The 14218-nt window shown below is 34.3% G+C and overlaps 1 protein-coding gene across 3 annotated transcripts in view; it reads right to left on the bottom strand.

The window, feature by feature from the left end:
• Nucleotides 1-14218, bottom strand: part of LOC150096907 (kelch domain-containing protein 4) — a 106233-nt gene that overhangs the window by 56693 nt on the left and 35322 nt on the right. For all 3 annotated transcript variants that reach the window (XM_090408275.1, XM_090408277.1, XM_090408274.1), the window contains exon 5: nt 11329-11558. In XM_090408275.1, coding sequence (XP_090264401.1) covers nt 11329-11558 — 230 coding nt within the window. The remainder of the gene's footprint in view (nt 1-11328; nt 11559-14218) is intronic.

Genomic DNA, 14218 nt, shown 5'->3' on the forward strand with positions numbered 1-14218 from the left:
ATTAGCTGTATACAAGACAGTGTTCGAACCAATTTTAACTTATGGATATGAGAGCTGGGTCAGAAGTAAATCACTTGACCAAAAGAATAGAGACTGCGGATATGAGAGTCCTGAGAAAGATTAGAGACGTGAACAGATGGCATCAATGGCAATATCATATTAAAAACGAGGATATTAGGAAAGAACTTGATATTGTCAGCATCTGGGAATGTGTTAGCAGAGCTAATCTCAGGTGGTATTGTATAACGTGTCAGTTTTTCCTTTCTTGGTTATATATCCTGTCGATGCTGCACCTTTGTAATGTTTTGTGTTTCCTTATTTATATATCCAAGGGATGCTGCGATATCATAATATATTGTAGTTTCTTTCTTTTACATTCATTCAGGTTATACTGCGGCAATGTAATATTCTCGGCACTTATTTTATAGGTTCCCCTTTTAATACTCTAGATCCTACCTTCTGTATTCTATACTCCTTCTACCCGAGAGCAATGGAAATATTTATTTAGATTTATGACTGCGCCATCCATGCCTCGATATGATGCAAGAAATATAGTAATTCTAGTAGGTTATCACATCTTTCTGAACAAAATCTCTTTATCGTCCCCAAGTTATCAATTTGCTTTGCAGGAAGTCCCCAAGTTATCAAAAACTTTGCAGTCCTGGCCCTTTTCTCACTTACTATTTATATCAACATTTCCTGCTTAGATTCGATTTTTATTTAAGATCAATGCATTGCAATTAAAAATAAGATCAGGCAAAAACTTCATTTAAAATGCAACATAGGATTTAATAGTCAACAAACAGTCATATTTTACGCTATAAGACTGAGGGTGATCCTCTGTAATTCTCAAAAAAAAAAAAACTCTGAAAACAATCTTGCATATATCTCTACTTCAATTAATACAAGGCACACATCATGTTATCTATCTAGCTTAAAGAATTATCATTAACAAATTTCTTAATACCTACATATATCTCTCTTCAATTAATATAAAGCACACATGTTATCTCTCTAGCTTAAAGAAATATCATTAACAAACATCTTAATACTTGAATAATCGGCGTTAAGGACATGTTATGATTAATATAACATATTGTAAACTTAGTTAAGAAAATTCATACAAGATTATATACAGGCGTTAGATAAAAATCATAACCCAAAATATTTCCTAGGAATTAGCTATACTCATTCTCAGATGCAATCATCAAAGCTATACTCATTCTTAGATGCAATCATCAAAATCCAGACAGAACAAGTCTCTAAAAGTTATTCTGGCTATTAATATCCCTCTTACATGCATTTTTCCAGCTCTACAACTTATTCTTATAGCGTCACACAGTCTAAATAAAACAACATTTTAACTCACACGGGCTGTCTTCTGTTGGGTTAAACATAGAAAGTCGCTCCCCAATTCCATTGGCTGTGACTTCCTATGTTTCCTTTTCTTCGTCTCGGGTTTTGGATTTCTCCTCCTCCAGGTCCTTGGGATACTGGCCATTCATCAAGTTGGCTTGTGGGATGTGGGTGACGATTCATCGGCACGTTAATACACTAGCGAAGGGTCGCGAATTGTCAGGGCCTTCACAGACTTAGATAAGCGGAACGACTCACAGACAAGTTCGGCTGCTCCTCAGCTGTTTCGTCCCCTGGCCATCTACACTTCTCGGCTAAATGACGGCGCGTGACATGGCTTCTCTCCTTGACACGTCAGGACATCACTCTAAGTCTTTCTATCACATTGTCTCCTCGTATGCTCATTTCTTCTCTGTGCAAAAAAAACTCCCACTGTCTCTGGAAGTCCCATCTTATATTCGATCAGTTCCGAGACCCTGGGTTCAGTTTTCTAAACCCCATGAACTCCTTGCATGCACTTACGCGAACCCCTTATGTTGTCATATGACTCCTAGTTTCTGGAACCTTTGACAAGGCCTTTCTTCTCCGTCTTCGTGTTCTAATCTCATTAAGTCAGCCAGCAGAACATCCATTTGAAATCTTGCTGCCCCCTTTTTGCATTGACCTTGAGGTCACTTAGAGTTGAAGTTGTAAACAAAATTTCAAACGGCGTTCCGACTGTAGAGCGTTTCCCTTAGCCTTGAAAGTTTTACATCTTTTGTTCAAAGAGATAGCTAATTCCTGTTGGCCTGTACACATGTTACATACAATACTAAATGTTAAGAGAAAAGACTATTTACAGGTGTTTTGGGTTCTGCCTAACTGTAAAAACTTGATGCGTTCGTTATACAAAATTTATTCTTGTTGCATCGAATTTTTACATTATGGTCACTTAAACAGAATGGATGAGGAAAATTAGCAAAACAAGCGTTCTCTGCCAGGTTGGAAGGAAAACAACCTAGAGGAAGACCAAGATATAGGTGGATTGATATGGTACAATGTGCCTTAGACGATAGAAATATAAGATCTGATAATGTTGGAGTCTTGACAATTAACAGACTGATTTGGAGGAAAATTGTAGATAGGAAGTTAGTAATGATGTAAATTTTTCATGTAGTACTATCATATCCTGTACACCCCCTTGAGGGTACATGGCAGTAATTTGATGATGAGATGTGAAACTCAGAATCCTGATTACGAAAACATTTCTGCCATAGTTCCATTTTAGTGCAAATTACTTTTACTTAATCTTGAACAATAAAGATGATTATAACACTGTTTCCTTGCAAAGCAAAGTTGAAATCATTCAAAATACTGGAGAAAAAATAAAAAAATAAAAGATGCTTTCCAATGCTCCTTTGTGTTCTTAACATGGAAATGACACATTAATTTGTGGACTTTCATTACTCGTCATTGAAAGATTCAAAACACAAAACACAAGACTAGAGTGTGGTTTTCTTCATCTCCTATCCAAGAAAATTCCAGTTTTAAAAAATCGGTGTTATATTTTCTTTTCTACTTTTTTGTTATTTTCAGTTTCCATTTTGTTCATTGTTCTTATGTGAAGAATTTCTTCATAGTACTCATTTTCACTAATAGGACTCTTTTGCATCACGTACATTTTATCTTCACTATAGTTGTCACATTTCTCTATTAACGTTTTCACAAGCTTCACTAGATTTGCATTCCAAAGTACATCCAGAGTTTCATATAATTAATAGATAAAAATGAACTAAGTTTTCTTTTTATTAAGTTATTACAGTGACTATATGCAGAAATTCATTCTTCTCAAAAATCAGAGGAAACCATTCCAGATTACACGTGGGTAGAAGACAGACAGAGCATTTCTCAGCATACACTGACTACATAGTGGTTCATTTCACATATCACTACACAACTGCATGTTGAGACATATATAGTGTGTGATAAAATAGTATGCATAGTCATCAGCATCATCATGCGTATCAAGGATTTAGGCCTAGCATGGCCTGTTCTAGCCTTAGAAGTCATCGTTGAATCGTTTAAGAGGACGTCCTGGTTTTCTTTTTCCTAATGGCCTGTACTTTAAGGCTTGTTTTGGTAATCTTTCTGTTTTCATTCTTTGAATGTGTTCCATCCATTTATGTTTATATTTTTTAATTTTTTCTATTACTGGTTCTTGGTTTAATTCTTTCATAATATCTTCGCTTTTTTAGTGATCAAATAGGGTATACTTTGCAGTTTTTCTCATAAACTTCATTTCTGCTGTTATTAATCTTTGTTTGTCTTTTTGTTTTATTGTCCAGATTTCACTTCCATACATTAAGACTGGTAGGGCTAATGTATTGTATACTTTTAGTCTGGTTTGTTTTTGAACTAGGTTTGGTTTAAATATAGAGTTAATTACTCCTGTTATTTTTAAATATTTTGCAATTTTTACGTTTATATCTTTTACATTTTCATATGTGATTATACATCCTAGATAGTTAAATGAATTCACCTATTCTAAGATCTTGTTATCTATTACTATTTTAGTTCTTGCTGGATCTTGTCCTTTAAAGGCCATAGCTTTTGATTTTTCTGTTGATATTATTATACCATAATCTTTGGCTATCTCATTTAGATCTAAAATAGCTTTCTGTAAGTTATCTTCAGAATTTGTAATTGTTATTTGGTTGTCGGCAAAAAGGAGAGTGTTTAAGTTCACTGTAAGAGAAAGTTTAATTCCTTGATGTAAATTTTTATTCCATTTTATTATTATTTCATTTAAGTAAATATTAAAAAGAGTTGCTGAGAGGGGACATCCCTGTCGGACCCTTGGTTTATCTCTCTCGCATATGATAGCTCATGATTTAATCTTATTTGCATTTGATTATTTTCATATATACTTGTGATAGCTTTTAGGATATTATTTGGTATTCGTTTTTCCTTTAAAATGTTAAATAATGTTTCTTTTAACTTTGTCAAATGCTTTTTCAAAGTCAATAAATGCAATATGTGTTTCTAAATTGTATTCTCTTCTTTTCTCTATTATTAATTTTAAGCAAAAGGCCGGGTCTATACATGATCGTCCTTTTCTAAATCCATTCTGTACTTCTAAAATAAAGTTTTCGGAATATTTCATTAGTTTGCTATTTAAGATTCTGCTATATATTTTGTAACAGGAATTTAGTATACTATAGTTTTTAGGGTCATCTTTATTACCTTTTTTAAAGAAAGGAATCACAATTGCATTTTTCCATTCTATTGGGGGAGGGGGGGGGATACTAGTCAATTAAATTTTATTTAAAAATAATAAGAGTCTGTCTTTGAATCTTGTTCCTGTGTATTTATATAGTTCTGAACCTAGCTTATCTTCTCCAGGTGATTTTCCGTTTCTTGTTTCTTTCGGGTTGATTTCTAAGTATGCATATTATCATATTAAAATTACAGGAATTATGTAAAAAAAAACATTTTTAATATTTTATATTCTTAACTGTAACTGAAAATTTACAAACTATGATTAAAAAAAATTATTTATTAATAAAATTCTCTAGTGAAAATTCTCTTTCTTGAGAAAGGTCATTCTAAGGGACTTACTGTATCACTCCACCTTGATCTGTGTCTTTTTTTCCTGCCATCTTGGCAGGGAATGTTTGTTTTCTTATCTTTTTCCTCCCATTCTGCCTAAGTGACTAACCATTTTAGATTAGCTGTTACACATATTCCTGAACATGTGTAAGAGCTAACAAACTTTCTTCCTATCATACCCTAATTTTTTAACATAGTTATGCCATTGATACCACCTATTCACTCTTCTAATGCTTTTCTAGAAGTCTCATATCTTGTTGTAGATCAATTATTTTACTAGAACAAGATATGAGAAATATATACAACTCTCAGATCTGTATGTTAAAAAGGGTTTGAACAAAGTCTTATATAGGCTACTGTGTTGATTCTATATAAATTTACCTACTTGAACTCCTACGATACCAACTTTGTGGATTGTCTATTTCCATATGCAGTTTGCCATCTTCACTAAAAATTGTGCCTTAAATAGCTGAAATGTTTTATGTGTTTTATAGATTCTCCATTCACTTAATGCAGTTAATGTTTACAGTTCATGCCTATTTTCATAGTCTTTATCTTATTATTGCTGCTTTTCAGATCATATTTATTAGCTGTTATTCAATTTAGTTGGTGAATCCTGAAGACTTCTAATGGATTTTTCAATAATACACTATTTGCATAAAGTAAAGAGCACAGCTGAATTATATCCAATTTTGGTATCAGGTTTAATGTCACTCACTTTTCTGCATAATGATGATGATTATGAGGGGAGATAATGTGTACCCCTTGTCTCACACTTGATTTAGTCATCGAACCATCTTCTTCTGACTCCTTCAATTATTCTAACAGACTTAAGCTCAAATATAGACTTTGCTTGATACAATGCATTTTCTGTCAATTAAATCACCAATTTATATCACATATGATTTGAACAACTTTTCTTTTGGTACCTTGTCATTTCCTTTTCTAGATATACAAAAATCAAATACACATCCTTGTTACTTTTTGATGGCTTCTCAACTATTTGTAATAAATTGAGAAAATCTGATCCTGAACCTCTATTTGGCCTTCTAAAAGTTTAGAAGGCCAAGTTTAGAGTGAAGTAAGATCTTTCTTGAAGGTAATAAGGCAGGCCTGAGTTTTTATGGCATTGAAATTTACTATGTTGTCTTCATCCCATTTGAAGATGTTGAGGAGATCAGTATTTTTTAAGTCATTGGTTATGGAAGATTTCAAGGCTTCTATCATTTGAGTACTACAGTGTTCCTCGAATGAGGAAGGGAATGAAGGAAAACTATGAACTTTGAAGTCAGAGAGTCATGTAAAGGAAGAAGAGTGTGGGTGAGAGTATAGAATCCTGGTGTATTCCAACATTGATAGAGAAATCTGATGAGAGGAAGCCATCAACCATGACACACAATGAATGACCATAAGGAAACTGCAAACCAAATAAATGGGAAAACAAACGTTGAGGAAATTAATTATACTGTCAAATATTGCCGAACATCATTACAAACATGGCTATGGAATTATATGGCATGCCAGCTTGTGTATTATAAGAATGTGCAAGGGAGTTACCAATTCCTTTGAACCAAGTGTTTAATTTAAGCCTCAGCAATGGGAAGATGACAGTGGAGTGAAAAGAAGAGGAAAGAGTGACACTACATAAAGGAAGTTCCAAAAAGAAGAAGCACATTATAGGTCAATCAATATCTCAGGAAGGTATTGAAGAAATTCATAAAAAGAGATAATTCACTTGGGAGTGTTGGTGGATAGGGAGATGAAGTTTAGGGGGCACGTTGCAAAAGTAGCTAAATCAGCTCATCAACTCACTTGGCTGTTGAAAAATACCTTGATGAGCAAAGACAAGCAAGTTATTGTACCTCTGTACCGAGCCTTGATAAGACCTCATCTCGACTACTGTGCCCAGATTTGGTCACCTAGGTTCCTTCTTGATGGGGAGGAGGTGGAGAGGATCCAGAGGCAAGTGACTAAGATGATAGTGGGTCTATGGAATGAACCATATGAGAACAGGTTGAAGATTTGTGGGTTGCAGAAATTGGTTGATAGGTGGAAGAGGGAAGTATGATTGAGACATTCAAATTGCTAAAAGGTTTCTATAGGATTAATTCAGAGGATATTTTTGAGATCAGGACTGGTGGTGGGAAAACTAGGGGACACCTATGGAAGCTGGGCAAGAGTGTGGTTAGCATGGATGTTAGAGCTGGATTCTTTACTTTTGGAGTGGTAAATGAGTGGAATAAGCTGCCAGAGTCTGTTGTGGGTGCTATGACGGTGAGTGAGTTCCTGTGAGAATGTCGTATAGTTGTGTGGACATGATGTTTAGGGCCTCCCTCGATGAGTCTAGGGACTCCCTGGAGTTGCCCGTAATAATAATAATAATATGATACTTTGTAAGGAGCAACATGGTTTTGTGAAGGAATGCTGGACTTGGAGCAAATATGAATGAATATGATGATTTGGATTAGTAGGCAGCTAATGGATAGATATCAAAGAGTGGTTTATGGAGGAGTTGAGCCAAGGAGAAGACAGGTGACCAATAGTATACCACAGTGATATAGACATGATTTAACAAGAAATATTCAGTTGCATGTTGATGATGCAAAACTAGGAAAAGTGACAGTAAATGAAGGTGATCAAATGAAGATCCTACATGATGACTTAAATAAATGAAGTAAATGGCTGCCAGTCTAAGTGTAAGGTGATGCACTCTGGAAAGGAGAGATCATAAGCTGTGTACTATATTGATGGAACTGAAATGCAGAGGGAATTGGGGATGATTGTGGACAGGGAATTGAAGCTTAGATTAAAGCTTAGAAAATGATGATTAAAGGCATATGGATGAGGAGCAATGAATGTTTTGCTGGTGTATTTAAACCATTAAAGGGTGCCTTTGAGGGTTGAAGAAATATGTATATGCAAGATAGATTGCATCTCAATCAGATTGGAATTGTTCAGTGAAAGAGTGAATGTGAATTGTGGGAAAAAAGGAAGAGGAATTTGGTTTAAGATTCAAGGATTGGCCCAGTTTTCATTTGTACACTAATTTGTATACACCATGTCTGGATTAAGCAGCAGAAATTGAGTGTAATGATAGAGGAGTGAGAATGATAACTTGCAAGACTAGTTTTATCAAACAAGAAAACTGTTAACTGTGGAAATAAGAAGGGAAATTTGGTTCTAGATTCAAGTCATCTGCAATCAGTCGGCATATATACATTTGCCAACATCATGTGTATATGCTAATACCAGAAGCATAAGGAATAAAGGCAAGGAGTTCTTAACATTGACAGATGAAGTGAAATTATCTCACACATGCCAAAGATTATAGGCATTAGTGAAACCTGGTTGAAAGAAAGCAATACTATCACAGGAACAGAATGTGATGAGTTCATTTTACTGATGGACAAAGGCAAAGGAATACTACTAATGATTGCATAAGAATTAAATCCAATGAAAACAAAAATCTCCAATGGAGGTTGTAGTGGTATAAGTAATGCAGTAAATGTGTTCGAGGCTGTTTGGTGTGAGAAAGAGGTTAACAGCACAATATATGAAATATATTGTTGAGTATTGCTACAAACCAGGATCATCTAAAGAGGACTGTGAACTGCACAGACAACTAAATCATATGGTATACAAGGTGGTTATCATTTTGGTGAGTTTCACTATGGGAATATAGACTGGAGGTAGGAGAAAACATGCAAAAATTAATTTATAGAATTACTCTGGAATAACTACCTTAAGCAGCATATGATGGAAGAGACTTTCAGTACAAGAACATTGGATCTGATAAAAGCATCTGATAAATATCTGTCTATAAATGAGGTGATCATTTTGATAGGTAACAAAGCATGTAAGAGCCTTGACCAAGAAGAAACACATGGAATTATTATTCGGGTATCTTCGTGGAGCCAGAATTCTCATTGCAGGAGACCTATTATTCATGTATTCACCGTTATTAAGGCGAAATCAGAAATCAGATATGAAAATAAGTTAGCCGAACAGGCCAAAGCACATATGAAAGAATATTATCACTATATATCAAGTAAAATGAAAGAAAGACCATGAAAGAATAATAACTTGAGTGAACGTGAACGTGAATGGTAAAGAGATGTCATATACATAAAGATATAGCTATAGCTGAGTTGTTAATTGATTACTTTAATAATGTATACATTCCTGGCAGACCCATAACTTTCTGAATAATGGATGAATGAATAGAGGTGTCATAAGGCATTTAAAAGGATGGTTAAGAATAAAATCGAAAGGTGAGAGACAACACTAGGATCCTCTATAGAGGAGAGCATGATCTCTTAAAGGTAGGTCTGGCATTAGCACACATGTTCTATAAGGAGAATGGATATACCACAATATGTCTGGACTTTCACCAAGACATATGACAGGATTTCAAATTGAAGGCTATTATTCAAATCCAAAGGATCACAAAATAAACTTGTATCATGGATTGGATAGTGGTTGACCGATAAGTGTCAGAAAGTGATGTATGCTGCTGCTGAGTCTATGGGGAAAAAAGTAACAGTGGCAAACTATAGGGTTATTTACTTATATTGATATTGTTTCACAAGTATATTAATGATCTTGTGGTAAGTCTCGAGTGTGATATTCAGTTATTTGCTGATGATAAGTTAGGAAGAGTAAAATAAATGTAATATAGAATTGCTGCAAACTGATTTCAATAGATTAGTTATAATCTATATAAATTGGATAGACATTCAATAAATATCTATCCAACTGGAATATCTTCCTAGTTGGAAGAAATGCCAACTAGATCTACTAGGTGGAAGATACCTTCATTATCCAGTGAAATACCACTATTCTGTTTATTGGAGGCCTGAAGTATTGATTTAACTGAAAATATAATGTGATCTACTGTCAACAGATTTAATTATTTGTTATTTTGGGGATGGATGATGATGATCAGAGGAGTGCCAAGCTGATGTGGAAAGAGAAAGAACCATCAATTTCTCACTGGAGGTAAACATCTAGAAAGGATAATGTTCTGAGTGATTCCTTCAAGTTCTCCACATTACAAATTATGTAGGTCACCTGCTAGCTTTGATCCTTCAGTGAATGCAGCTTAAAGCCTACCTAAAGAATTGCTCATTCCCTTCTTTTGTTACCTTTATTTTTGGGAACAGATTTCTACATTTTCTCCTAAGAACTACATCTTTCAAAAAAAACATCAATAGGAATCTATTGATGTGCTGTAAGCTATTTAGTTGTAAAACAACTAAATTATGCGCAGATTTGGTTGGCTCATGATTATAGTAATGACTGACTTATGAGCCATGTAATAAGCAGAAATCCAGCAGATGTTTGACATTATTATTAGCCCTTAATTTCTCAGGGCTTAACAAATTCTGTAAGTTTATTTATTCATTTACTACTCTACTAAACAGGTCTCTTAATTTTTCTTCCCTTTATTCTGCTTCCCTTTTTTAAATGATGAAAGCATTGTCCAATTTCTCACTGTAATATCTGTTCACGTTACTCTACTGAAACTGCATCATATTCTAAAGAAGTTCATCCTCTCATTTCCCCGATGACTGAAGAAATCATCTCATATTTATTGTTTAGGATTCATAAAAGTTTATAAAGTTTTGAAATCTCATTAAACAGCCAAATTGAAAGTACTATTACACTTTCTTAATATATATATGTTACATTGTACTAGTCCTTTTACCTTACTTATGTTTGAATCACAATACCAAAAGTTTCCAGTTAATTATTCCTTCACCAGTCTCTTCCATTATATCATATTCAAATTTATCTTTGCCTGTATAAAATGATCTACTATTTCATTTAATAATTATGGAAGATCATTCTCCCATAATCATTTTTTCTGTACCTACTCAATGAAAGAACCTCTAATATTTCTTTTCACTTACTTTACTACTTTCTAAGCTCATATCCTCATTTTTCCTTTCCTTTCTCATTATTGCACCTTTCTTTATTTAAAAAAAAAAAAAAAAAAAAAAAAAAAAAAAAAAAATCCCCCCACCCCTTAGGGTTTCCTTAAATTTATCTTAAATATGACTGATAGTAATAATGTGTCGTTTACTCCATGCTTTAGAGAAAAACACGGACTGAGGACACCTCAGGTCTCTGATAAATATGGTAGTGGTAAATGAAAACCATTCAACAGGTGAAGAATTTTGTTTGTATTTCTTCAGCTAGGAATGGCATCTCCTCTAGAAGCTATTTTGTGGATATATATAGGATGCACCCAATGAATTGTAAACTACTCTGAGTTTTTTTTTTCATGACCTTATAGAATATAAGTAGAAAAAATAAGTAAAATAAAGTTTTATTTGGCAATTTACTTACATCAAAGTGCTGATGCAATTTAAATAAACTTACTTGATGTTTTCATGAAAGCCACCAAAGACTATTAGCTGCTTCTGGCATGCTACTAATCGATGTCCACTTCTTGGGGATGGACCACCTGTTGCTTTAACCTCTTCCCATCGACGTTCACTCAAGTGAAATACCCATAAATCTTTATAATGATAAAACTGAGATCTTGTGGGACTTGCAAACTCTCCTCCAAAAATCCATAGCTCCCCTCCTCTTTGAGAAACTGTTACTGACTATTTGAATAGTTCAAGATACAAATGCAGAGTCAGATGGTATATCAACTGTTTTTGCTTAATAATAAAAATAATAAAGAAAATGATTATGAATAATTTTCACTATTTTAATCACTTCTGCCCATGAAAGTCTGTAAACCTACTGCACATTAGTATTATAAGGTGCTGATAAGGGTTAGGTAATCTGGTAACCTGCTTTCTAGAGACCATGGAATTTTTTTTCCAAGCCATTTCAGGCCTCTAATAAGTAGGGGAGTAGCCTCACATTAAGCAACAAAAATCATCTACCAGCTAAAGACCCACAAACATCTATGCTACTGTGGGATGGAAACTATTGCTGTTGGCAAGAATGCTATCCACTTGCCAATCAGACCAGTTAACCATATATCTGTGATTTAGATCACAGATATATGGTTATTTTTTCTGATTTTTTCTGAGTGATGAGTGAATGAGTTCTGGAAGTCAAAGAACACTTGAGACGTTTAGTGGGAAGAAAGCACTTTTATCCCTTAGTGACACAATAACTTTGACATGTTGTCCATGACTGCTTCTCTTCTCCTTGCTGCTGGAAATGTCATATGCCCCGTCTCAAAGAGTTTTTATTATACCAATGTTTTGTGATAGATGGTGGTCGGACTTTGCACATTGGTTTTCTATAGAATGAAAACAGCTATTTCTTTTGTTTGGGGATCTCCAGGAGAAAGTCAGGGATATGTCGTTGTTTTTTAATTCAACAGTGAACTTAATATGAGGATGAATGCTGTTAAGATAAACAACGAAGTTGTGCAGTTGGTTTGGAGAGCTAGCCCATGTGGTGAACACATCTCCATCTAATATTCCCAAGGATGACACCAATATGCTAATGTGGAAAATTGCTGACACCAAGAAACATCTTGTATCTAGACATTATCTAATTCCAAGAATTTATGGAGCACCTAACAGACACTAGTAAGACATACTACAGTGGTTCATAGTTGACCCCAGATATTCACTCACCTCTCTCATCTGTCTCTTTCTACTCTTCTCTCTAAATATCTCACACAGCTTACAGATACTAGGTAAGAGACACCTACGTAACAAAAAAACAACACTTTATTTGAAAAAAAAAAAAGAAGGATTGAAGAATGATAGCACATTTTTTGATATATGAAGTGAGTCTGGTGAACATTAATGAACAGATTTATATAAGAGGGATGGCTTGCACTTGAATATGTTTAGTAACAAGGATCTGAATAAATTATTTATTGGTATGAGACCTAATACAGAGAGCTAGGGGGAAACTAGATTATGATAGGAGTAATGGTGAGGATCTGTATGTAAGCGCAACCAAGTGATGCAAGTATATTATGAGTGATTATGATGAAAAGATGATTGGGTGCTCATCTGGTTTGGACTTATTAGGTGTGAAGCAAGGATGTCTGTTTTAACAGGAATATGAAAGTTATCTAACTGGGTCATGCACGCTACAGAAAGGAGTATACAAAAAAGCATGGAGGTAACTTATTAGATGGTAACAAATATAAGGAGTATCAGGAACAAAGAAGCTGAGTTTCTTGCCTCAGTGAATATGTCATGGCTTCAGCTTATTGACATTAGTCAGACCTGGCTCTCAGAAGCAGAAGTACTAACTGTTAATAAATGTAAAGGATACAGCATTTTTAAGAAAGATAGACAAGACAGGAGAGGAGGGGGATGTAAAGCTAACGATATCAGAAGATTTGAATCCAGTTAGGGTATGACTGCAATATTAGTAAGTTTTCCATGTAGCTGCGAGTTTGTAAGTACTACACGATGTGAGGTAGAGTCGAATGTGATCAAATATATAGATTATTTAAAAAATAGTATGAGCCACATGATGGTATCAAAGGAACATGCAATGTGAGTGAGATGCAGTAATTGATTAAAAAAAAAAATAAATAAATAAATTCTAGGTTCTTACATCCAATGAAACCTCCACATATGACCATATAGAAACCAGAAGTTTATAAAATTCATTATTCTTGTGGTATTTGCTATGCTGGCCAGATAGGATGTTCTAGAGGCATGCCAAAATATGAAAAGGCTGTTGAGAAGTAAAGGAAGTGCAGATCAGGATTAGCCTTTCACATAATAAATACGAGCCACCAAGCAAAAAAACAGACATGTCATATACTAATTATAATCGTTTTATAAGAAAATTTAAAGAATCCAAAGAAATGCACTGTATCCACATACACTGTAACAAAATCCAAGTTTTGTCTGCATTAATCAAAAAACTAACACCCACAGATCTGGTATATGACATGCTTTATGACACAGAATGTGACAGCAACAACTAGCTTTGTTTGAACATTTATACATTATTTAAGTCATTATATATAACAAACTGTTGATGTTCATGAAAAATCTGTTGTGTATTTATTCTTTCTAGTCTTTTTATACAGGTCTTATACTCTCCTGAAGGTGTAAGTCCAATGACTTAAAACTTATCAGATTTTATTGTTAGTTTAATAAAATTAATTCTTGTTAACAGATGTGGTCTCCATGCCAGAAGTCAAATGAAAACATACAGTGCTCAGATGTCCCAAGTTTCACAATCATCTTCAACACCAGTGCATTAAACACTATCTCCATTTATCCTTCAATGGGGATAAGGAGTACTCATTCAACAAAACTAAAAT

The sequence above is a fragment of the Typopeltis vanoorti genome, chromosome 18, assembly GCF_054136105.1.
Source record: "Typopeltis vanoorti isolate ZY-2024b chromosome 18, IOZ_Tvanoo_1.0, whole genome shotgun sequence".
NCBI classification, from domain to species: Eukaryota; Metazoa; Arthropoda; class Arachnida; order Uropygi; family Thelyphonidae; genus Typopeltis; species Typopeltis vanoorti.